Here is a 25,376-nt window from a genome sequence, read left to right as displayed (position 1 = left end):
AGATTAACAAGAAGGGGGAACAAAGCATAAAGTTTTATCGGAAGTTAAAATGATACAGTGACAAGTATTTGCACAGTGACCAGTAAAAGACGTAATTTACAGTGGCACATACCTGTAGTCCCAGCACTGGAGGCAGCCTGTTGCATACATAATGAGTTCCAGGCCAGCCAGAGCTACATAGACTTTATCAAACAAAAACCAGCTTTTGGCCAGTACTTGAAATTGTTAGGGGCTTCACACAGGGCAGACAAATATGTGCCTGTAACCCTAAACCAACTGCTATTGTTACTGATGATACAAATGTATTAAAATACCCAAGTCTGCAGAAAGTAGAGTTCCTAAGTTGCGGGAGGAACTACAAGATCATGTAGGCACTTTGAAAAGTGCAGTTCAGTAATATCTGGGACAAAGCAATTACATTTGTAGTTATATATAAAAGTAAAATTAGATTCATTCACACCCAAACCTGTATGGGATTAGAGCTCCCCGAACTGAAAGCCACAGTAGCCTACCAATTGATTAATGGTGTGAATGGGATAAAAAGAATGATGGTACTGATAGATTGCAAGCACTGAGCAATAAAAATATGCCTGTGCTTTGACAACACATACTAAGATTAGAGCCATACAGATATTAGCATGGCCCTATACAATGATGTAATGCAAGTTTGTGATGAGTCTTCTCCAGCTCATTTTCCAGGGGCATTTAAATCTTTAGCGGGACACTGTAAGAAGGATGAAAACCTTGCATTGCCTTTTAAAGGACAATCAACATATGCCCTCTATTCAGGAAGCATTTCATTATTGTTCAAAGTGTGAGATGATGGCAGAAGAGCAAACCTTTGAGAGCATCTAGTATAAACTGACAGACTTCTGAATTTTGGCTTTTATAGACATATCAACATAATTTTCTCCAAATACAGTCATTTAGCCCATCTTTTGCAGGACAGTTTTAACTCCAGTCTCAATGCTTGGCCTTCACTTGGGAAAGCTCTTGAGGACTGTCTTCAAATAGATGCAGTGGTCATTGTACAAGGTACTTCTCCATGATGTTGAAGTTATTGGAAAAAGCAGAAATGACTTGCTGGGTGTTGCTTAGGCAACCATTTTCAGCAAGGAAATTCCTAAGATTGGTAGTCAGGACCGTGATGTCATCCAGGCTTTTTGCTGTGATGGAACACTCAATATAAACACCATGACTTAAGTTTTACTGGCCCAACTTATTCTTTAGACACAGCAGGGCCTCCCTGACCACAGATATTTTAAAAGTCCTTCACCTGTTGGGATATCCCAGATGCTGTAGCCATCTCCCAGGTAGCTGTAAGGTGGAGAAACATGAAAATATTCCCATAGTTTAACTTCCACATGGGCAGGTACATGCATACTTAAGTAAAAAGCATAACACAAACGGCCCCAATTCTGTAGCATTCTGGAAAAGGGGAAAAAGAAGAAATAGCAAACATCTGTCAAACCCAAAGGTAGGAAGAGGAGTTAACCACAAAAGATCACAAGAGTTTATAGGAATGCTGTGACTTATGATGTGAACAAACTGGTGATTACATGATTATGTATTCAGTAAAGCTCACAGAATTCTATAAGGGGAATTTAAATTTTCTCTAGCTTAACCCATAAAGTGTTTCAAGTAGGTTTAGAATGAAGGGTAAGACAAATCTATATTTTACCTCACTAGGGAACTTGTTATCCTCACCTTGGAGGCACCTGTACTGAGCTGATAGTTTAGCTTATAACCATTAGTTTACAGTAGAGTTCCAGGGGTTGAAAAGAGATTAAAACTCAAAAAACAATGTTAAGACCAGAATTGTGGAGCTAAGGTGTAGGCAGGCTGGTAGAATGCCTACTTAGCATGCAGGAGGACCTGCAGTCCATCCTTAACACCCTACAAACCCAGTGGGGTGCTACAAGCCCACTGTAATCCCAGCCAGGTGGAGAGGGGAAAGAATATGCGTAGTTGAGATTGGATTAGCTACGCCACACAGAGCTTTATGGTTATTTTTGTGGTTTTGTTTCAGTTATATATGGGAATGTTTTATCTGCATATATGCCTGTGTTGCAGGTGCATGCCAGCCAGAAGCCAAAAGTGGGGTTCAGTGTCCTGGAACTGAAGTTATGGGTGGTTGTGAGCCATCAGTCTTGTTTTATAGCTGTGGCTAACCTCTGGAAATCACTGTAGACCAGGCTGGTCTCAGACCTGTGGGAATCTTCTTACCCTTTCCTTCTGAATACGTGGACTATAGGTGTGAGCCACTATGCCTGACCTCTGGATGTGTGTGTATACAACAGGGGTCAACATGGACTGTATTCCTGTCACTTCCTGAGACAAGGTCACTCAGTGAACCTTAAGCTCACTGACTCAGCTAGACTGTCCAGCAAAGCCTCAGGGATTCTCCTGCCTGCTTTCCCTGTCCTGGAATTACAGGTTTGCACCATTACTGGCATTCTCACTGAGTGCTGGATATCATACCCTGGTCCTCAAATCAGCATGGCCAGCCTTCACCAAATACCTAACCCTACCTCAAATTTAAAAAAAAAAAAAAAAATTCTATCCTGGAGAAATGGCTCAGAGGTTAAGAGTACCTACTGCTTTTATAGAGAGCACAGATTTGATTCCCAGTACTCATATGTTGGCTCACAACTGTCTGAATTATACAGTTCCAGGGTATACATTGCCCTCTTTTGACTTCTATGGGCACCAGACACATAACTGGCTCACACACATACATGCAGGCAAAATAGTTATACACATAAAATATAAATATCTTTGAAAATTCCAGGCTTAGGTATTTGGTCCCATTTTTATCAATTTTTCCCTACCTAATTCTATAAAAATGGATCTACTTCCTTAGGAGAGGACATTCTAGTTTGGCCCCTGGCACTAGTTGAGGCCAAGGAAAACTGACTAAAGAATTGGAATATGTAACACTGGACTAGCATAAGACTTGGACAACTGAGGCTGCAGATCAGAACTTCATAGATAGCTGTTTCACGTTGACATTGCAGATCTTCCATGGTATCAAGAGAAGACCAAGAGACAGACCCAAATGTTACTTTCTCAATATTTTGAATGTCATCTTAATGGAGCAGTTTCCTCAGTCAACTCATGTTTATGTAGTCTCTTGGTCAACTCTCAGAGCCAAGGTCATAGTGTTCATATTTCCGACTTGACAATCTCCTGTCCCACCTGTGCTTTTCAACCATGAATCATCATGACAGTCCTTCTCTACTGGGTGTTCAGAAAATCTATACACTACAAAGTGCCACTCACAGCACTTACAACCCAGAGATTAGACAAGCCAGCCTGCCTGTATTTTCATTGCTCTTAGGATCTTTTGCTAATCAACCCACTAGAGGGACTAACCCTCCATGTAAGAGGGAACTACACTATCCTATGTTTAATTCAGTATGACCAGTTGTATCGGTGTTGACAGATTGACTACTTAGACTTGAAAGCTCTGTGGTATGCACTGGTAACAAGCCACTTTATAAACTGAAATCACTGCATCTCTATCAGGTCCTGGAATGTGCCCCATAAAGACATTCTTCTGGAGTCAAAGTACCTCAAATTTTACCTAATGGATTTAACACTATGTACTGCATTAAAGAGTGTAATAACCTGCATTCAGGTGAGAAAGCAGTAAAAGTGTATACCTGTAATGTTAGTGCAGGGGAAACAGACAGGAGAATCCCTCGGGCTTGCTGCACACAGTCTAGCTGAGTCAGCCAGATGAAGGTTCACTAGGGAACATTTTTCAGGAAGTGACCCGATCACTCTCTACCTTACTTTCAAGATAGTGTCTGGCCAGTGAGTTTTGGGAGTCTTAACTGTCTTTGTCTCCACAGCATGGGGATTATAGGCAGATGCTGCTTTGTCTGGCTCTTCATATGGAAGTTGGGAATATAAATTCAGATCCTCATGCTTCACAGCAAGCATGTTACTAAAGTCAACATGGTAGTGCATGCCTGTAATGCTAGCCTTAATGAGACCAAAGCAGGAAAAGTGCCATAAACTCAAGGTCAAACTGACCTATCAGGCCAGCCAGAGGTGTAGTCTATCAGTCTTAAAAACCAAGGAAGACCTGACATTCTGACTCTCCTAGCCATTGAGAGGCTCATGGTCCTGCTACAACAGTCAACTGTCCACAAACTTTAACACATGGGATTTTTTCACCCTGCAAACATAAAAAACAGGATCTGCTGAGCAGAACCTGCACCACTACTACATATCCAGAATCAATTCTTTTTACTGGAAAGACTCACTTTTATAATCATACCTTATACTCATTTCAGAAAGTATTTGGAAGTAAACTGAAAAGCAAAATATTACTAAAATAAGTTATTTATTGTTATTTAAAATAAACATTTATTATAGAATATCACATTTGACTTAATCTATTAACAAAAACATAATACACTTCAGTAAACAAGGATTTCCAACTTAATGTATAACTAAGTCAATTAAACACTTGAGTTTTAGGTAGGGGCAAAGAGCAGCCACTGCCATCTAATTCCCCAAATCCATACTGCTTCATATTTAAGGGGCAACCTCAGAGGGGGTTCTTCCCCATTGGAAATGCACAGAAAAATGACACAACCCCCACAGCAGCTACAGAGGAGAAGGTGCTAGATCAAAATTCTACTTCATATCCCTGAAGGTGGTGGTGGTTTTTTCCCACCAGTTTTATAGAAATGGCAGTTTGTTCATGAAAGCAGCCCATTCATGGAATGTTGTAGCATGGTCATGCCTTCAGTCCTAGGGCTTGGCAGTGTCTGGTCACATGCCCACATTCAGAGTTAGGAGAGATGCTAAGGCTGTGGGCTGCCATCATGTCACAGTGATTCCTGCCTCAGGAACACTAAGAGGATGGCTCTCTTTTCTTTAGAGGTAGGAAGTATTGTCAACTCCAGAAGAGCTGGGTCTACAGTTTACCCTACATTGGATTCAATGAGATGGTCAATAAAACTTTTTTCTTTGTATCTGTGAAAGATTGTAATTATCCTAACTTTGGTTCAACAAAGCAACCATTTTGAAAGTTACTGGGTTACTCATGATGATAGATGTCATTCCTCCCAAGAACTTAAGTCCTGTTGTTGAACATGTCTTCATACCATCCTCTGCTTTTGGCTTCCATACAGACAGATGCATGACACTGCTGCATGGTATATTCCATCTCAATCAGTTGGCGACATCCAATGGTTAATTTTTCCCTAGGGGAAAAAAGAAATAGTAAATCACCAGAGGATAATCAAAAATCCCAGGACTCCAGAGACAGAGGCAGGCAGGTATCTGCGAGTTCCAGACAACTTACACTCTGTAATGAGTTCCAGTTTAGCCAAAGCTACACACCCTTTCTCAACAAGTATTTATTTGTAACTGTATGTATACATGTATGTCTATGTGTATGCTTATGCATATGGATGTAGTGCCCATAGAAGCTAGAAGAGGGTGTCAGATCCCCTGGGGGTCAAGTTACAGGTGGTTGTTGGCTGCTCAAGTTGAATGCTGGCAACTGAACTCTAATCTTTTCCAAAAGCAATGAGACCTCTTAACCCCTGCACCATCTCTCCAGCCCACCCTACATTTTACCCCTGGACCCACAAGGTAGAAGGGAAGTGTAACATGAGGGCCTGCTCTTGGGGTTTCTGTCCTGCCCAGGACTCCACAGCTGGCAAGCCCCAAAGAAAATCATACAGAGAGTCTGCATTACTTATAGAAAACTTGGGAAAGAATAGAGTAAAGCATGTTTTCTTGGTAGCAGCAATTTCTCAGGTCTGCTCTGCTTGCTAGAGGAAAACACTCTCATTTAAGAGAGGCTTCCTGACTCAGCTTTAGCTGCAAAACCCTGCAGCTCTTTACAAGGTCCTGCCAAGAAACAAATAGTGTTGATAAAAAGCAAACTGCATGCTTTTTGGTTTTCAGCTGTAGCAGGAAAAAAGCTGTGCCGTTTTAAAATGCTGGCTTTCTGGGCCATGCTGCCAGGGCAAACTCTGACTGACTCAGGCAGTCATTCTGACTACGAAGCATTTGAATGTGGTCTGTGAGCTTGCTTGCTGGCAGGGACCTTCAAATACCATAGAGTTGTGGCAATAAAAATGGCTACAGCCAGTACCTCCACCATGAGGCTGGAAAGCTAAGGAATGGGCTGGATCCAGCCATCAAAGCCACGGCGTTAATCCTCTCCATAAAGACTCATGTGGTCAGAAAAAGAGATATACAGTAAATAGAGATTCAAGGACAAAACCTCTAAATGGTTTACAATGTGTTAAAAATATATGCAGGCTTAAAAAAAGGTTAAAGTCCTTAAAAATAAAAAATAGAGAGTAGTTTGGGTGTGGTGGTACACACCTTTAATGCCAACACTTGGGAGGCAGAGGTAGATTGACCTCTGTGACTTCAAGGTGTGGTAGTATACACCTTTAATCCCAGCACTGGGGAGGCAGAGACAGACAGATCTCTGTGAGTTCAAGGACAGCCTGGTCTACAGAGTTATTCCAGGACAAAGATATACAGAGAATTTGTCTCAAAAAGTCAAAAAATAAAAATAAAAGAAATAGAGGTTAAAGTAAAGCCACATAAAGATGGAAAATACACAGAGAATCTTGATACTGTATGTTATTATGCTCTCTTTGAATTGTTTGAATGCTGAGGAAGGAGCAACAGCTGCTAAGATATTTGCTTATAAGTGTAGCTGAATTAATCCAAGAAAGGTATTTTAAAAATACCTTGACTTCAAAATTGAAGTCAAAAGATATGTTACTTTGGAGAAGAGATTTTGCTTTTGTTTCCACAGGAAATGAGAGGCTGTGGATTCATTCTGAGTTAAGAAAAACCAGGTTTGATCAAGGAAGACCACCTGAGAAATCTCCGGTAGGAACAGATGGCCCGATATCAGAGTTCAATACCAAACAGATTCAAGACTGCTGCCTGAGATGATCAAGACTCACAGGATACTCCAATCAGGACTTGATCATGATTCTAAATTTTCTTTAGGTAACCATAAGATTATCAGTGCCCCCAACCAGCCAGAAGTAGCCTGAAAAACTACGCCCACATTCCCCAAAAAAATGGACCATGGATATTTTCCTTTGTTTAAAAAAAAGGGGTGGTACGGGAGAATTATCTGTATTCTGTCAATCACGTTTTAAAATAAATGCTGATTGGCCAGGCAGGAAGCAGAGGCGGGGCGATGAGAACAGGAGAGTTCTGAGGAGGAAGCCCATTCCTCCCATTCCAGCCCAGACCACCGAGAAGCAAGATGTAACCTGCCCAGCTAAAAGGTACAGAGCCATGTGGCTAACATAGATAAGAATAATGGGTTAATATAAGCTACAAGAGCTAATAAGACTGAGCTAATGGGCCAATCAGTTTCATAACTTATGGAGATCTCTGTGTGATTTTCTTTGGGGCTTGTCGGCTGTGGGGTACTGGGCAGGACAGAAACCCCAACAAGCAGCCCCTCATGTTACAGGAAAGAAGTGATTCTCCAGATTGTCCTCTGCCTTCACATGTGTGCTATGGTAAACACACACACACACACACACACATAATTCTTTACAAAAATTAGTTATACAGATAGGTGTGATGGCTCATGAGAGGCTAGAGCAGGAAAATCCTTAAATACTTAGTGAGTTCCGGACCAGCATGGACTACAGAATGAACTCCTATCTCAAAAAATAAAAAAAGAATTGTAGATATTTACTGTATATGGTATGGTTTGAAATATGTATACATTACAAAATTGGCTTGGTTGAGGTATTTAACATACATTATTTCCCAAACATCTCTTGAACTACTACTCATAACTAATGTTTTGTGTCCTTTAATTAACATCCACCCAATCTTTCAACCACTACCTCCAGGCCTGTTACTCTACTGCCTGTTTCTAAATTCCACTATTTTGGCTCTGCACAAAAGCAAGCTCATACAGTATTTGTTTTTCTGCTATCATAAGACACTCAACATAACAATGCCCAGGTCCATCCATATGTCTACAACAATAGGATTTCCTTCTTTTCAAAGGCTAAACAGTGTTCTACAGAGCGTTTTCCCTTATCTATTCCTTAGCTGGTAGGCTTTTAGACTGATTCCATATCTGGTCTACTGTAACTGATGCTACACTGAACATGAAAGTGAAGAAATCTTTTAAACACAGTATGCCCATTTCCCTTAGATATATTAAAAACTCTATTTGACAGTTCTGAGGATTAAAACTAGACTTCAGCATGTAAGACAAGTGTTCCACCAGGCAATATTCTTAATATAATGTGACAATTTGAGAGAAGATACTCTTCTTAGCAAAGAGCACAGACTCTTAAATACCCAACTGAGATTTCTAGCTGTAATTCCTAGAATTCAAAAATAAGAGTTCTCATGGTAGATCTCTGTAAACAAGCAAAGTTGAATCTTTAAATAGAATACTGTGGGTTGAGCAGCCTAAGTTTCTTCCTAACTCTCTGAAGGACCTCTAGCTTATGTTCAGATGTCATCAGGGGCTAAGTAGCACTGCAGGACAGATGGCTACACTGTATCTACTTCAGTTGGGGAGTTAAAGAAAGGTGAACTGTAAAGGAAGAACCCACTCCAGCAAACTTCCTCTGACCTAAGCATTCCCTCATCCCAAATAATAAAACCACTGCCATAAGCCAACTAGCAATTAATTGAAAATTCATACTCTAAACCAAAGATGAGATATGCTGGGAGTGGTGACACACACCTTTAATCCCAGCACTTGAGAGGCAGAGACCAGTGGATCTATTTCACTTTGACGCCAGTCTGGTCTAATAGTGAGATCCTGTCTCAAAATAAATAAAACTGTGGGAAAGCAGGAAGCCGTACCTAATATACTCCATGCTTACATCATAATTTTTAAATCATTACTTTTTAAAAAAAGATTTATTTTTACTTATGTGTGTTGTGGAATATTTGTTTAACTAGGCAAAGATGTGTTTAAGTTGCAGAATATTACTTTATGTGAAGGTGTGTTACATATGTTTATGCTGCCTTTGTTAACAATGTGTATGTTATACTGCATTTGCTTAACCATGTAAAGACATGTTGCTGTTTTACCTTGCTTGCCTAAGGCACCTGATTAGTCTAATAATGAGCTGAATGGCCAAGAGCTAGGCAGAGAAAGGACAGGCAGAATGGACAGGCAGGGAGAATAAGTAGGAGAAGCAATCTAGGCTATAGAGAAAAGAAAAGAATAAGGGAGAGAGGGACACACCCAGAGCCAAAAGCCAGAAGCCAGGTAGCTGCCAGCCATCCAGACACAAGAAGCAGTGAAAGGAAGATATACAGAAAAGAAAGGTAAAAAAAAAAAAAAAACAAACCCAAGACAAAACACAGATGAAGATAAACAGGTTAAGTTATAAGAGCTAGTGGGGCAAGCATAAAATAAGGTCAAGCATTTATAATTAATAAGTCTCATATCATCATTTGGGAGCTGGTTGGTGGCCCCCCAAAAAAACCTGCTATATTATGCGTATATGTTTATTCATGTGGGAGCCCAAAGGCCAGAGGAGGATATTGATGGAGTTAACAGGTAGTTGTAAGCAACCCAACTTAAGTTCTGGAAACAAAAAATTCAGGTCCTCTAAAGAGCAATGGTACTCTTAACTGCTGGGCCATCTTTTCAGCTCTAATTTACTATTTTTAAAAACTTGAGATGAGGGGGCTGAAGAGATGGCTCAGTGGTTAAGAGCACTGGCTGCTCTTCCAGAGGTCCTGAGCTCAATTCCTAGCAACCACATGGTGGCTCACAACCATCTGTACTGAGATCTGGTGCCCTCTTCTGGCATGTAGGCAAACATGCAGACAGAACACTGCATACATTAAAAAAAAATAAATCTCTTTAGAAAATCTGTGATGAATCCAGTTGATTTGCCAAAGACTAATAGGGGCAAAATTATGAGACCCCTAACTTTAGAGCACTAAAGCACTTTATTAAGCATATTTCTATCTAATAGGTGGTCTCTGTAAGTTCAGGAAGATTACTCAGTTATCTAGTACAATGTCTATGCATGTTAGGTATTCAAGATAGGGTAATTATCTTCTTTACATTAAGAATGTCATGACTAGCCAGGTATGATAGCACATGCCTTTAATCCCAGCACTCAGAAGGTAGTGGCCAGTCTGGTCTACAAAGTGAGCTCCAAGACATCAGCTCTTATAGAGAGAAACCCAGTCTTGAAAGACAAAAAAAGAATGTTATTACTTCCTTGGCTTCTAGGATGGCTCAGAGCTATGTCCATAGTGTTAGAAAGGACTACAGCTACCTCTCCTCCCACATGATGGATCCCTTGATAGAGGGTACTAAGGGAAAAAGAGCAAGTCAAAACTCAGGATTCCATGAGAGGAAGGAGAGACAACAAAAAGTAAATATGCCATATATGAACTGCCCCCCCCCCTTCCTGAGGATGTGTGGCTTCTCAGAGAGTGACTAAAAACAATTTGTGGGTGGAGGATGGGAAGGATGGACAGATGAGAGAATATGGAGAGGATTAACTGATACTAAACGCCTTTCTAAAAAGCTATATGGAAACTTACTACAGTGGAATCTTCCTAAGATTGTGTGCGCGCGGCGCACACATACACACACACACACACACACACACACACACACACACGTAAAAGAAATTTAAATGAATTATCCTAAAACTTACAACACCAAATCAGATATTGTGCACTACCAGGAATGGGTTGCTTCTTTTTCATCTGTTAGCCAATGGGACCCAATAGACTGCCCCAGACACAATCAACTACTGGCACTGTTCTTGGTTACCCTCCAGAACTTGATAGTAAGATCCTATTGCTGGAAACACCACATAATTGAGTCATAAACATGGTGAGATTAAGTACTGACCTAAAAGCTTCATCCAACTAGCTGGATCTTATAGGGCTGGAAGGTGCTAGGCACACTACCAGAGTAGAAAAGTAATCATCAATCTCACTCAGCCATGAGCCCTCTGAGCTACAATAATAACTTGCCTGGCAAGATATGCCCACTGGAACAACAGTGGCATGAATGTTACAGGGTAACGAATCAACTTCTGGCTGGATTTAAGGCCTGTTTCAGAAGATGGACCCATATCTAATGACACAAAGAACCTGTGACTTGATAGACTATAAGCCATTGGAGAAAACCTACTACTAGTAAGTTTGCTGAATGGGCATAGCATTAAAATGACTCCTAATGACTTATTGCTATACACAGATAAATGCTTGTCTCAACCCTCACCAGAGAAGCTTAATGCAGGAGATGGTGATTACACAGAAAATCATAACGGTCAACACGCAGATAGTCAGTCTTAGGAGGCACTGAGCCCTAAATAGGACATTTATATCATACCTTCCCTTTAAGGCTAATGGATCTTTGAAGAAGAAAATGGGAAGACTGTAAGTGCCAGAGATAGTAGCTGATGTCAAAGAAATGGTGTTTTCTATATATAACAGCAGGTGCACATATGAACTCACAGAGATTGTGACAGCATAGACAAGACTTGCACAAGCTCAAGCCAGACAAAATCAAAGTATGCAGGGAGGGAGGGATGGGCACATATAGTCTCATCCTTCCATGAGGAGTCAATGGCTTTGAGAGTTGTCAGGAAAGGCAAAGCCAGTATTTTGTATGACCTCTATATTACCACATTCCATGGCAGGTCCCATACTCAAATAGCAGTTGGCCAACCTATACTGGATTTGATGAGGAAAGAGGGAGGAGAGGGAGAGAGAAACATATAAAGTTGGGCGGGTAGGGAGGCAGGAGGGGTGAATATGACCAAAATACATTGTATGAAATTCTCAAAGAATTAAAAATATTATTTTAAAAAATTTTGGCTTTGAGTCACCCTAGGTCTATTTCCTATACTTAAAATTTTTGCTGCCAATTCTTCCCAACAACTCAAAAAAGAAAAATTTTTCAAAAAAGTCTTTTACAAGGTTGGAAACAGCAGAGATGAAAGTGTTTTCTTATAAAATTCTAAAAAAAACCAACAAAAACAAACAAACAAACAAACAAAAAACAAAAAGAGCAGGTCCATATTCCTATCCTTGGTCATTTACTCTACAATTGAAAACAAAAGAACGTATCCTTCAGTAACCAAATCTATTTCTGTATCCTTCCTTTTCCTTCCCTTCCCTACCAGAGTTAGGAGGGGCTCCCTCTCCTCTTTAGCCTGGTGGTGCTGAGCTCCTTCCCTTCCTGTGAGTCAGTGTTCTGGCAACAACCACTCAGTTATTTCCTGCAGTGAGTTGTCAGTGCAAAAGGCTGCTGGGTGTAGTTAGTGCGGTGATGGAGTTCCTGAGTTCCTTTCCTCAGGACTCACCTGGTAGACAGCTAACCAGCCTCTGAATTCCATTCTCCAGCACCTCTAGTGAGTCACATCCCTTGAGCACTCACTCACCTCTTGGTAATAGGGCCCTTACAAACATGAGGAGCAGCCCATTACATTTTTGGATACTCCCCAACTGGAAGGTGGTTCTTCCTTGGTGCCTAACAAAAGCCATTTATCTGAGCCTAAGTTAAAATGAAAAGTATTTCTACTTTCTTCCTCTGATAGTCTTATAAAGTTCCTACACCTGGCTTAAATATGTGATCTTCATGTCTCAGCCTTCTAAGCAGCTGAGATTACAGGTATGCACCACACCTACCTAACACCCTAGAGTTCTAAGTTCACATAGAACAGATAGATATGGCACATATTTTTAGACACGATGATCTATAAAGATAGATGGTGGTGCATGTCAACAGTCCCAGCTACTACGGAGGCTCAGACAAGAGGACCTGCTGGCCCTCACAAGTTCAAAACCAGTCTGGGCAATACAGTAAAACTTGCCTCAGAGTAATAAAAAGATCATACATACATGCATACATGAAAGAATCTTGAGGTTGAACATTTGAAAAATCACTTTAAACTATACAGTTGATAAATTAACAGGCTTTTTACATATATGGAATATTTTGTACCAATAAAAGTTAAAAAATAATGAGAGGTTGGGAGACAACTTTGTTACCATGCTTGCCATGAAAACACGAGGACTTGAATTCAGACTTCCAGCTTCGACATGGAAAGTCCAACATAGCAGCATCTGCCTATAATTCTCATGCTATGGGGGCAGAGATAGGCAGATTTCTGGAGCTCAGTAGCCAGACACTATCTCAAAAATAAGGTGAAGAGCAATTGAAGAAGAGAGCCGACCTCCACTGCTGGCCTCTATGAGTTTACACATCAATGTTAACATACATACACGCACACCATAAAAAATGAGTTTGCCCTCACACAGTGATAGTAAGCAGGGTAGAAGTTTGTTATAGATATGTTGGGGGACATTATTACAGCAGATGACAATATTCAATGTGTCAACCTAACAGTTTTCTGATGGACGAATCTCATTTTGCAAGGCCTGCGAGAAATATAGAGTCCCAAATATCTTTTGCTTCTGTCTATAATTTTATAAGTGCCAAATTGTATTCGTTCCCTAGTGGCTATGAGAAATTCCCCACAGCCTGTATCTAATGTATGTGTATCTCATGAATACAATCCTGATCTACTGAACATTTTATCTGTAGATTATCAAAAAGGTGCTTAGCTGTATTGTCGAATTGATATTAACACGGTTAGCCTATACAGAGTCTTGATAATAAATACAAAAAGATGCTACTCAAGTCAGGGGTTATAAGTTCCTATTAAGCACTTGAGAGGCAGAGGCAGGTGGATCTCTGTGAGTTCGAGGCCAGCCTGGTCTCCAAGAGCTAGTTCCAGGACAGGCTCCAAAGTTACAGAGAAACCCTGTCAAGAAAAACAAAAACAAACAAAAAGAGCCATCAATTGACATAACTTGAAAGTAGCTTTAGATCAGACCAGGTGCTTTGCTAATGGGTTTTAAGATAAACTATTCACAGAAAAATAAAATCTTATTTACAAGGACACATAGCCAGCTGTCTGATTTGTTGAGTCAAGGCAAATAATGCAAAGCAACTTAATTGTGAAGCCAGGTCTAGCTGATAACCTAGGATGGTGATTAACTTTCTATACAATATCCCAACCCTGGTTTTACTGGCCTTTGTTCAGATACCATGGGAAAAGATCCTCAAACTGGCCAGGGCTACAAACTACAAACTAACTTCATAGCCCTAGGAAAGAGTTACAGTTTTCCTTTTTTACGGTAAAGGGTTACATGCAGGACAGAAAACTACATTTTAATATTTAAAAGGAGACTGCCGCATGAGTGACCCCACCCTCCGCCCTGCAGCTCACGGCACAGTGGCTCAGCTCCAACAATCTGCACTCTGACAACACTGCTCTTTGCAGTCTCCAGTCCGACAAAGTCCAGCCTTTCACAACCACTAATCACAAACTGTTAGTTTAAAATGTTTATACACTTAGAAGTATAGGATATAGCACGCGATTTCCTTATTTCTTTTAGTCTCCTTAGTAGTTTAGTTTTTATAAGGCTGCCTCTATAGATAACAAAAAGATCTCTCCTTTTGCAGCTGTGGGTTACCCATCAGTTAGGGAGCTGACTGAGTGAAATGCTTCTTCTTTGCTATGTGACAATTTATCTGGATTTATTGTACTGTGAGCTGTTGGAACGACTCTGTTTCTTATCATTTACTTAAGAAATAATATACGACCTTAGATGTAATGCCTAAAAGACTTTGTGGATCTTTATAAGCTGTAAAGAACAAAGAGAGATGGCAGAATTAACACGGGAGAATAAAGAGCGACACCATCAAGAAAGTGTGCTTCCCCCCCCCCCCAAGAAATCCTTAGGTGGAAATGATGACTCCTCTCAATGATGGCTTTCTCTCAATACCCTGGGTGCGGTCTAGGAGCTGGCTCTCCATAGTCAGAGTTATAGATATCTCATTATCACATATAGATGTGCTTACCGATACTCAGTCTGAGAAACACAATCATAAAGTTCCTGGGCAGTAAATCTGACATTTTTGCTTACCTGAAAAGAACCAAAATACAGTTATTAAGGAGATATGTTAAACTAAATGAGCGATGAAAGCACAATTAAAATGGGGCATATTCTGAGAGCGGGATATCAGATCTTCAGTCACCACCTAAATGAAAACTAAGACAGGAATAGCAAGAAGTTTGGTGACTAAAATGTTAATACTGAAGTATGTGTAAACGTTAGTCCTATTATTACAACTCAACCTAGCCCCAGAACTAGAAATAGTAGAAACAAGATGGATCTAAATTAACAGGAATCTTTAAAAAGCACATTACTTTGGCATTCAATTGTACAGAAAAAATACTATAAGCTGTGTGGAAAGGTCTGATTTAGGAAAAGGTTTGACTCACAGGTAATTCTGCCCCTCCCTCTTCTCTTCCCCCATCATTCCTTCCTTCCTTTATTTCATTCATACATTCCTTTTCTTCCTTTCCCCCCACTTCCTTATGGCTCTAGGAATCAAACTCAGAGTTTTATACAAGCTAAGCAAATACTGAACCTAGAGCTACACTCTAGTCCATAGACACTTCCTAAAAACCTGTATTTTAAAGTGTTACCCAAAGACATAATTTATAAAACCACAAATATAAGAGTCCATCATTCAAACTCTTGTACACCTGAAACACAAAATGAAGGAATCTTGTTTTGTTTTTTTTTTAATTTTATTTTATCATTAGTGTGTAGACAACTATCAGGGTAAGAGGACAACTTTGAGAGCCAGTTCTCTCCTTTTGATGTGGGTTCCAGGACTGAAACTTATATCACCAGGCTTGCACAGCAAGTTGTCCTAGAATTTTTATTTCTTGAAACTCCCTACTTCTGATGCAGACAATGTTATATTTTTTTAAAGACTTTTTTTTTTTTTTATTAATGTGTATACAGTATTCTGTCTATGTATCCCTGCCCGCCGGAAGAGGACACCAGATCTCATTACAGATGGCTGTGAGCCATCATGTGGTTGCTGGGGATTGAACTCAGAACCTCTGGAAGAACAGTCAGTGCTCTTAACCTCTAAGCCATCTCTCCAGCCCAACAATGTTGTATTTATGTACAAGGAAGAACCTTGAAATTTGTATCGGGAAATTTTGTGTAAGTGTCTTTTTGTTTTTGGTGCTAGAGACTGAACCCAGGGCCTTACTAGCCAAGTACACCCCATGAGAGAGACACCTGCCCACAGAATTTCATTTTTAAAGGTGTACCTAAGTTGTTCTTAATTCATAATCCTCCATCTTCTTCAGCAAACTGCCCACCTGCAGGTGTCACTTCAGTGGGTGGTATATTCAATAAATAATACAGTACTATTTAAATTTTCAGAAATCTCGAACTAGTGGAAAGAAACTTAATAAAACTATATTCTATTCAATTATTTTCAAAACTATATAAAGAGCTTCAGATGCAGCTCATTGTACAATATCCAGCATTGTAAAAGAAGCTTGAGTTTTACTAGCTAGTCCATATTTTCAGTGGGGAAAAATATCCCTATCCTGATTCACTTAGTATTACTTTAAAGGTTCTTATAACATACAAATGATCAATAGAGATCAGGGTATTACTTATTTGAAAAATTTTGTAACTTTCTTCAATGTTTTCTTACGACATTACCCATACTTATAAAGAAATACTTCATTTACTCTAAGTTAAATTCTATAAATTTTTAAAATACAATTATTTTAGAGCTGGGGGGTGTAGCTTACTGGTCAAATGCTCGCCTACCATGCATAAGGCCTGGGGTTTGATCTCAAATAATGTCAAAACACATGAGAGGAATATAGGTATCTTTAGTTTATAAATATATATACTTTCTTAAAGTTAATATAATACTAGTATTTTTCCTAAAATGAGGATCATGTGTCTATATATTAAATTTCTAGTAATACATATATTTAATATTATACTTAATGACTGATAAAATTGGTATATAGTTTATCATAATTTATGTGATTTATAATTCTTTAATTTTTTTTGCACGTGTATCTATGTGTGTGTGTGTGTGCACAAGTGGGTACATATGTGTGAAGGCTAGAGGTTAACATTAATCATCTTCCTCAATAGCTCTCCCCTTTATATATTAAGGAAGCATCTCTCACTTGAACCCAGATGGCCAACTTGCTCCCAGGATCCTATCACTGACTCACATGTTGGAATTACAAACGTGCTACCATGCCTTGATATGGGTCCAGCCCTCAAGTGCTTTACCCACTGACCCATTTTTCCCAGTTTTTGTATTTAAGATTTACTTATTTTAAATCATGTATACACATGTTTTGCTTGTACACAAGAATGTGTATCATGTGCATGCTTGGTGCCCTCAAGAGGCCAAAAGAAGGTACTGGATTCCCTAGACCTAGAGTCACAGCTATGAGTCACTATATAGGGTCCAAATCTTGGACCTCTACAAAAGTGACTCTGGCTCTTATCTATTAAGTCATCTCTCTCTTTCTCTCTCTCTCCAGTCCACTGGGTTTTAGATTTGGAGGTTTTGTTGGTTTATTTGTCTTGGTTTTGATCTATCTGTCTGTTTTGAGATACTCACCATGTAGCCTTGGCTGTCATGGAACTTGCTACATAGACCAGGCTCTTCTTAAACTTGGAGATCCTCCTGACTCTGCCTTCTAGGAGCTGGAATTCCAGGCATGAGCTACCATACCCAGCCCTATAATTTTTGTTTTAAAAATCATTTAAATTTTTTTAAACATACATTTGGAATTAAACCATCATGAGTCTAGTTTTTCCTTTTGTGCATGTTTTGCCCTTGCCCCACATGCCAGGACCAACAAGGTATGAATCCAGACAGACCATCAATGTCAACAGGCTACAGATGTTTGATCATAAGAGAAAGAGAATAGTCCGTTTGGTTAGTAGTTGGGAGAGAAAAACATGATATAATAAGAACACATAATAATTCTTAAGTTTCTAAAAGATCTTATTTTAAAAAGTACCTAGAACTAACCACCCTTTAATTTTAAGATCAACCATTCCCATATACTGAGAGATTCAATATAAATAAAGGCAACATGACTCCATATTAAGTTAAACAACTTATAAAGCACATAGTTAGCTTACTAATAAAAATTAAAGCAAGTTCATGAAGTCTATACTCATTAATATCAACTATTAAGACATTTTTTTCTTTACTCATTTGGAGGCATTTTAAATTACTCTGTTACATATCTGTGTATGAATACATTTTATATATATGTGTGTGTGTGTATATATATATACATATATATATATATATATATATATATATAGTATCTTTGTATGAGTGTGACAGTCTTATGTAATACATAATACAGATCAGACTCAAACTCACAACGTAGCTGAGGATGACCTTGAACTCTTGATCCTCCTGCTCCTCCCAAATGCTGCACTATGTTACCACATGTGGCTGTAAATGCACAATTTTAAATTCCAAAGAACAAATAACTAAATGGTTTCTTGCCCAGCTTCTTACTAGGTTGTTAGTGGACAATAATGCCATACAATAAGTTACATGAAGAACTACCCAGGCATGAAAGTAAAGAAATATATTCAAGGAAGTTTGACTCCCTATAATATGCTGCTCCTTCACTGAGATCATTTATAAATATAACGCATAAGCTAGAAGTGGTGTACACGCCAATAACCCGAGTACTCAGGAAGGTGAGGTAAAATGACCAGGGTTTAAGAACAGTCTAAATTACATAGTAAGTTTCAGGCTGGCCCAAGCTTTAGTACAAGACCCTGTCTCAAAAACAAACAGGGCCTGGAGAGATGACTCAGCGGTTAAGAGCATTTGATGCTGTTCCAGAGGACTCAGGTTCAATTCCCAGCATCCACATGTCAGCTCACAACTGCCTGTAACTCCAGTTCCAGGGAATCTGACACCCTCGCATAGACACATAAGTAAACACCAATGCACATAATAAAATAAATTTAAGAAAAGAAACAAACAAATGCACAACAAAAGACACCATATACACATAAAATTGAGAGGCAGGATAAACAAAGAATAGCAGCAGAGAGCTTTTAACAAACAGGAATTAGGGCTGGAAAGATGGCTCAACAGTTAAAAGTTGCTCATTCAAAGGTTCTAAGTTCAATTCCCAGCAACCACATGGTGGCTCACAACCATCTATAATGTGATCTGATGTCCTCTTCTGGCCTACAGGTATACATGCAGGCAGAAAGAACACTGTATACATAATAAATAAATAAATGTTAAAAAAACAGAAATTAGAAATCAATAGAGCACTGTCCTTGGATCAGCAATGATGAGGAAAACAGAGGTCAATGTAGAAGATACACAGACACACCGCAACCTCATTTCAGTTCTTAGTCGAGGGTCTATGCTGTTACCGAGTAGAAAATTGAATCATATTTTCCTTGAAGAAATGGCTCCTCTTCTCTGGAGACCATTTTAGATAGGTGAACAGGGTAGGGTGGTACATTATTTATAGTTGTCATAATGGCTGGGATAGCTCCATGCACTTAGTACCTAAGGAGCTAGGATATAGAACATCTTGCATTCATCCCACAATGAAGCAATGGCCTGCCCAAGATGTTAAGTTCCCTAATGAGAAAGAATTCTGTGCTGAAACAAGTATATTTCAGGACTCTATTGTAATTTCACTTAGGGAACAAGATAAAAATTGGTTATGTTATTGGTAAGGAATAGATTGGAGAAGATACACATGAACAAATGCAGCAAGCTACTATACAACATGAAGACTATAGTTAATAACATCGTTAAATTTAGGATTGTTTTGCTAAAAAGGTAGATTTTAATTTTATTGCCAATTAAAGAGGATATTATATAAGATGGTGGTTCTGTTTATTTACTTGAATGTAATAACTACTTGTTTTTTAAGATAAAAACTTTTAGAATGTGGGTATGTGCTTTTGTGCACACAAACACCCACAGAGGCCAGAAAAGGGCACTGGATCTCTTGGAACTGGAGAATAACAGGCAGTTATGAACTACCTGTCCTATTAGCAATATATGCTGTTAAAAGCTGAGCTCCACCTCCATCCCCTTTTGTTTATTTATTTTTTTTTTTTGAGACAAGATTTCTCATAGCCCAGGCTAACCTGGTACTTACTACGTAGCCCATAGCGGTGTCTAAATCACAACAATTTTCCTGCCTCAGCCTCCTGAGTCCTGAGATTACAGGCATGAGCTATCATGTCCTACAAAACATTATCCTGTATATCTTAAATATATACATTTTTTTAAACAGGTAGAAAAACAAATGTCATTGGCAAATTTTTATGACACTCTCAAGTTTTAATTTAGGCCAGTCTGCATAAAACAAGAAGATCCTGCATAAAAAAAAATTTCATTTAAAGAAAATACCAATAGCAATCTTATTGTACTTATATTCAAACAATATAAATATGTGAATAATATATAAATTTTTTTCATACCTCATACTTGACTAGGAAGTTATAGAGCGTCTCAACATCTTGGAAATTACTATTAGGAGCTAAAATTCTAAAAAAAAAAAAAATACATTAACAAAAAAACCATGGAAATTAATTTTTAAAAACCTTTTATTTTCTCCTTCAAACTTATACATATCCATGATTATTACGTTTCTTCAAACCATTAACTTAATTCAACTGAGATTAATTCATTAAAATATTTCAGCTACTTTAATATCTATACATTAGTTATCACAAACATTCTTCTTTTAGTCTGCTGAAACAGTTTCATATAGACCAGACTGTCCTCAAAATGGAAATATAGCCAAGGCTGGCCCTGAAAACCTAATTGCCATGCCTCTACTGCTCAAATACTGAGATTATAGGGCTGTGCCACTGGACCTACCTGCCATAAACATTCTTACATGTGAAATTATAATTCACATATTACATTATAATAATGCACAGTTCTCAAAAGGTGGACAGAAATGTAAATTTATACTCCCTATCTTTTAACTGCAGATTTCTTTCTATAATGTTTAGCCAGTTCAAACAGACAACAAATAAAACAGACACATAAAAAGACTGTAGTCAAATTCAAATAACACCGAGCTATCTATCAGCACAGTACTCTATGAAAACCAGTAATTAATTAGACGAGAACTGATAAAAGTAACACAGAACAAATGATAGAAATCTTGAAAAAAAAAAGAGGGCAATTATTTTCCACCCTCTAATAGTTAGGTATTCTTTTTGTATACCACTTATTTATTTGTTTGTTTGTTTGATGGCTATGGGTCTTTTGCTTGTATGTATGTCCGTGCATTGAGTGTCTGCCTGGGGTCAATGAGGCCAAAAGAGGACACTAGATCCCCTGGGACTGGAATTACAGACAGTTGTGATCCTCCGTGTGAGTGCTGGGAACTGAACCCAGTACTCTGGAAGAAGAGTACTGTTCCAGACCCTTACATGATTTTAATGTTTATAACATCAGTATGTAGAAAATTAACATGGAAGGTTATTTCCTGTTTAAGACCAGTATTGGCTTCACACTGAGTTCCAGATACCCTTGGCTATTGACCCTTGCCTCAAACAAATACATAAATACAATAAAAAAACCTTTATTATTTATTTGTCATAGTTTTGGAAAAGCTTCTTGAGACAGGGTTTCACGTTATAGAATATTAAAGATAGGTCACATTTGTTTCTGCTGTAGAATATTTGTTTTGCATTGTATTGCATTCTTTTATGTTACATTTGTTTAACACTGTGAAGCTGTGTTACTTTGTCTGAACATTAGATTGGTCTAATAAAGAGCTGAATGGCCAATAGTGAGGCAGGAGAAAGAATAGGTGGGGCTGGCAGGCAGAGTATGGCTGGAAGATGGCTCAGAGGTTAAGAGTATTTGACTGCTCCTTCAGAGGTCCTGAGTTGTCTTCAGTAATCGGGCTTTACCATCAGTTTGTGGAAAGCAACAGCTACTTGAATTGAAAAGATGCTGTGATTATAGTTCTTTTTTAAGAATCATACATTGGAGGAACTGTCTGTGGGTGGACATGGTCTGTTCAAATGTCAAAATGGAATAGGACATATGCAAGGCCTTGGGTTTGATCCCAGCACTGTCACAGAGTGACAGAACAGGACACACATGCCATCCTCCTCTGACTTCCATAAACATGTAAATGTGGACAGACCTGCACAAATGTGCAAATACACCACATACACACACACACACACACACAGAGAGAGAGCGAGAGAGAGAGCTCTCTTATAAGGTTTTTCAAATCCAAACCATAAGATGTGTTTTAAAACAACTAATAAAAATCATCTTTTCTTAAAACCAAACAATTTTATTTTTAAAATGGTAATTTATGATTAGGTCTACACAGTCAAACACACATGTTAGTCATATTTATTCCTCTATCTAAATACAACTAAACAAAACAAGAGAAACAAAAAGTCATCTAAACTTAAGCCTCCGGCTAGGAAAATGGTTCAGTGGGTAAAGTGCTTAACTGCGCAAGCAAATACCAGGATTTGAGTTTAGACATGACTAAAGCCAGACATGACTATGCACACCTGTCACCCCAGTGCTAGAGTGGAAACAGAAGATTCTGGGGCTCACTAGCCAGTCAGTCTAGTTAAAATGGCAATCGCCAGATTCAGTGAAAGATCCTGTTTCAAAAAATAAGATGAAGAAAGACTTGAGGAAAGTACCTCAACATCAATCACACACAAACACACACTGATCAAAAAAGGATAGAGAGTATGTGCTTCAAAATGCACCAAGTTTTCTCACAGAAGACTAACGCGTTTCTCCCACTTTCCTCTCCTACAAAGGATACAGAATATAGGAAACTAAGAAAGGTAAATCTAAAAACCAATCATCTGCTAGGTATAATGGTGCACATCTTCAATCCCAGGACTCAAGAAGAAGAGGCAGGCAGATTTTTGTGAGTTTGCAGCCAGCCTGGTCCAGACCTGACCAGTCAAGAATGTAGTGAGACCCTGTCTCAAAAACAGCCAATAGTTTCTAACTTGCTAGACGACTCCTAGCAAGTCTAAATTAAGCTGATAAATATGGAATTTATAAACTTTAGATTTAATACAATGCTTACCTTTGAATTCCTTCAAGAATATCCTTTACAGCTGCCATTAACTTTTGAAGATATATAAATGCTTCTTCAAATGATGCTATTTTTGAAGTGGTCAGAGTTGAACTTGAGTCCAGTGTCTGAAACACATCTGTGCTAAAAAAATGGAAAGAAAAAAGTATGTGCTCATTTAGTACTTAAGTTTTTTCATTGATGACACATAAAAAATAATATGAGTAATCTTTTGCAATGCTCATCTATTTAAGTAGGAAATCAAAGACAGTGACATGAGAGAAGTCTGGGCTACCATCCACACAAGGGATCTTGTTCACACACCACACAGACCTAATTTAAAGGGAACTTTACTCTAAAAGAGCACAGAGATGGAGGGGAAGTAATACTACTAATAGACATACAAGTCAGTACTCCAGAACATAAACATGAAGAATTAGGTATCAGATTAAATAAAAAACTGGATGTTTATCCTTGTAATTCCACTTCCAGAAACTTATTGTAAATCAAGAATTACAAAAAATAATTAGTGAAACCTTTAATATTTACTTAATAAAATACTAAAATATTTTTAAATGTTTATGCTATATATGTGGGTCAAAACTAAAAATAAAATGAGGTATTGTAGTACACAACTTTAATCCTAACAGTTGGAAAGCAGAAGCAGGCAGATCTAAGTTCAAAACTAACCTGATCCAGGCCAGCCAGGGCTACATAGTGAGACCCTGTCTCTAAATACATAAATTAATATTTACTTAGGTAACAGCAACTATATTAAAAATCAAAACACAATGTATTGTATCTAAATGGTGTCCTCCCCAAATTTACATTCATCTAGAGCAATGCCTTCTCAACCTATGAGTCATGCATGACCCCTTTGAGGTCAAATGACCCTTTCACAGGGTCACCTAAGACCACCTGCAATATCAAATATCTACGTTATGATTCATAACAGTAGCTAAATTACAACTATAAAGTAGTGATGGAAATAATTTCATGGTTAAGAGGTCACCTCAACATGAGAAACTGTTATTAAAAGGCTGCAGTGTTAGGAAGGTGGAGAACCACTGTTAGAGCTTCAGTATGAACCTCACGTGAAACAGGTCTTTGGCAAATGTAAATGGTTCAGCTAAATAAGGACTGGATTAGAGTAGGTCACACTCTCTCCATGAAGACAAAAGCAGAGACTGTAGAGATGTACTTACTAGGCAAGACTGAGGAAGACATAAAGACAGAGCAGATTCTTACTTAGAGTTCCCGCCAGTCTTTTGTTTTTCTACTTAAAGGCCTTCTTAACGACTAAATAAATTTCTGCTGCTTTAAGATACACAGTCTGTGGTGAATCATTATAGTTTCCAAACAGAAACATTTTAAACCAGGCTTATGTATAAAAGCTGCAATCTACTTTCAGACTCATTAGATTCAACATGAAATAAGCTATTCAACCGGTTAATCAGTTTATAGAAAATTATGAACTATCAAAATCAGTTTTTTAATTGGTTTTGCCTGCATAGTATTAATGAAGCTACTGAGAATAGCAATAACAAAGGTAAAAGAAATCATAACTATAAATCTTTCTGCAAACCAAAAATGCACATTTAAACAAGTACCTCAAAAACTTGAATAACTAACTGTTTTCCAGACAGGATCTTATGTAGCCCAGGCTGGCCTCCAAGTCACAGCCATTCTGTCCCACCCTCCTGAACAGTAGGATTACTGTGTCACCATGACCAAATAAAAGATTATTGTTCGACATGAATCAGCAATACAAAACACTCATCCAATTTCCTCGTAAATAGACAATAAAAACCTGATCTGATATGATGCAAGTTCAACAAAGATTAGTAAGACACAAAATGATGGCATTTATAGTTGTATCTAAGAACTTGTCTGTTCCTTTTCCTATTGCTGTAATAAAACACTCTGACAAAACCAACTGAAGGGAAAGGTTTCCTTCAGTTCATAGTGGGGTATGAATGGAGTCATAGGAGCTTGAGAAACTGGTCACGTTGCATTGACGGTAAAGAAGTAGAGAGCAAGAGATAAATCCACACTGCTGCTCACTTCCTCTACTTTAGACATCCAGGACCCAGCCAGAGAATGGTATTGCCCACAGTTGGTAGGTCTTTCTACCTTAATTAAGCAATCAAGATAGCCTTCAACAGACACAACCAAAGGCCCATCTCCCAGATGTTTCTAGGTTCTATGAAGTTGATAACACTAACCATAAGTGTATTCTGGTAACTTATATGAGTAATTAAGAAAAGACTTACCAGACCACGAAATGAGCATTTATTTATGAAAGGATTATATTCAATAAATTCTATTGCAATTCTGGTATACAATTACATTTGTTTAAAAGGCAGAGGCAGGCGGATCTCTGTGAGT

At 38.5% G+C, this 25,376-nt stretch overlaps 1 protein-coding gene across 7 annotated transcripts in view; it reads right to left on the bottom strand.

The window, feature by feature from the left end:
* Positions 1–3: 3 nt before the first annotated feature.
* Positions 4–25,376, bottom strand: part of Swt1 (SWT1 RNA endoribonuclease homolog) — an 83,466-nt gene continuing 58,093 nt past the window's right edge. For all 7 annotated transcript variants that reach the window (XM_038349038.1, XM_038349034.1, XM_038349035.1 and 4 more), the window contains 4 exons: positions 23,001–23,132; positions 20,386–20,452; positions 14,906–14,970; positions 4–5,222 (listed from right to left, as the gene is read on the bottom strand). In XM_038349038.1, the coding sequence (XP_038204966.1) occupies positions 5,093–5,222; positions 14,906–14,970; positions 20,386–20,452; positions 23,001–23,132 (394 nt within the window). In that variant the 3' untranslated portion in view covers positions 4–5,092. The remainder of the gene's footprint in view (positions 5,223–14,905; positions 14,971–20,385; positions 20,453–23,000; positions 23,133–25,376) is intronic.

Source organism: Arvicola amphibius, chromosome 12 (genome assembly GCF_903992535.2).
Source record: "Arvicola amphibius chromosome 12, mArvAmp1.2, whole genome shotgun sequence".
In the NCBI taxonomy this organism is placed as follows: Eukaryota; Metazoa; Chordata; class Mammalia; order Rodentia; family Cricetidae; genus Arvicola; species Arvicola amphibius.
The sequence above is the reverse complement of the archived record's forward strand: the minus strand, read 5'-3'. Positions and strand labels throughout refer to the sequence as shown.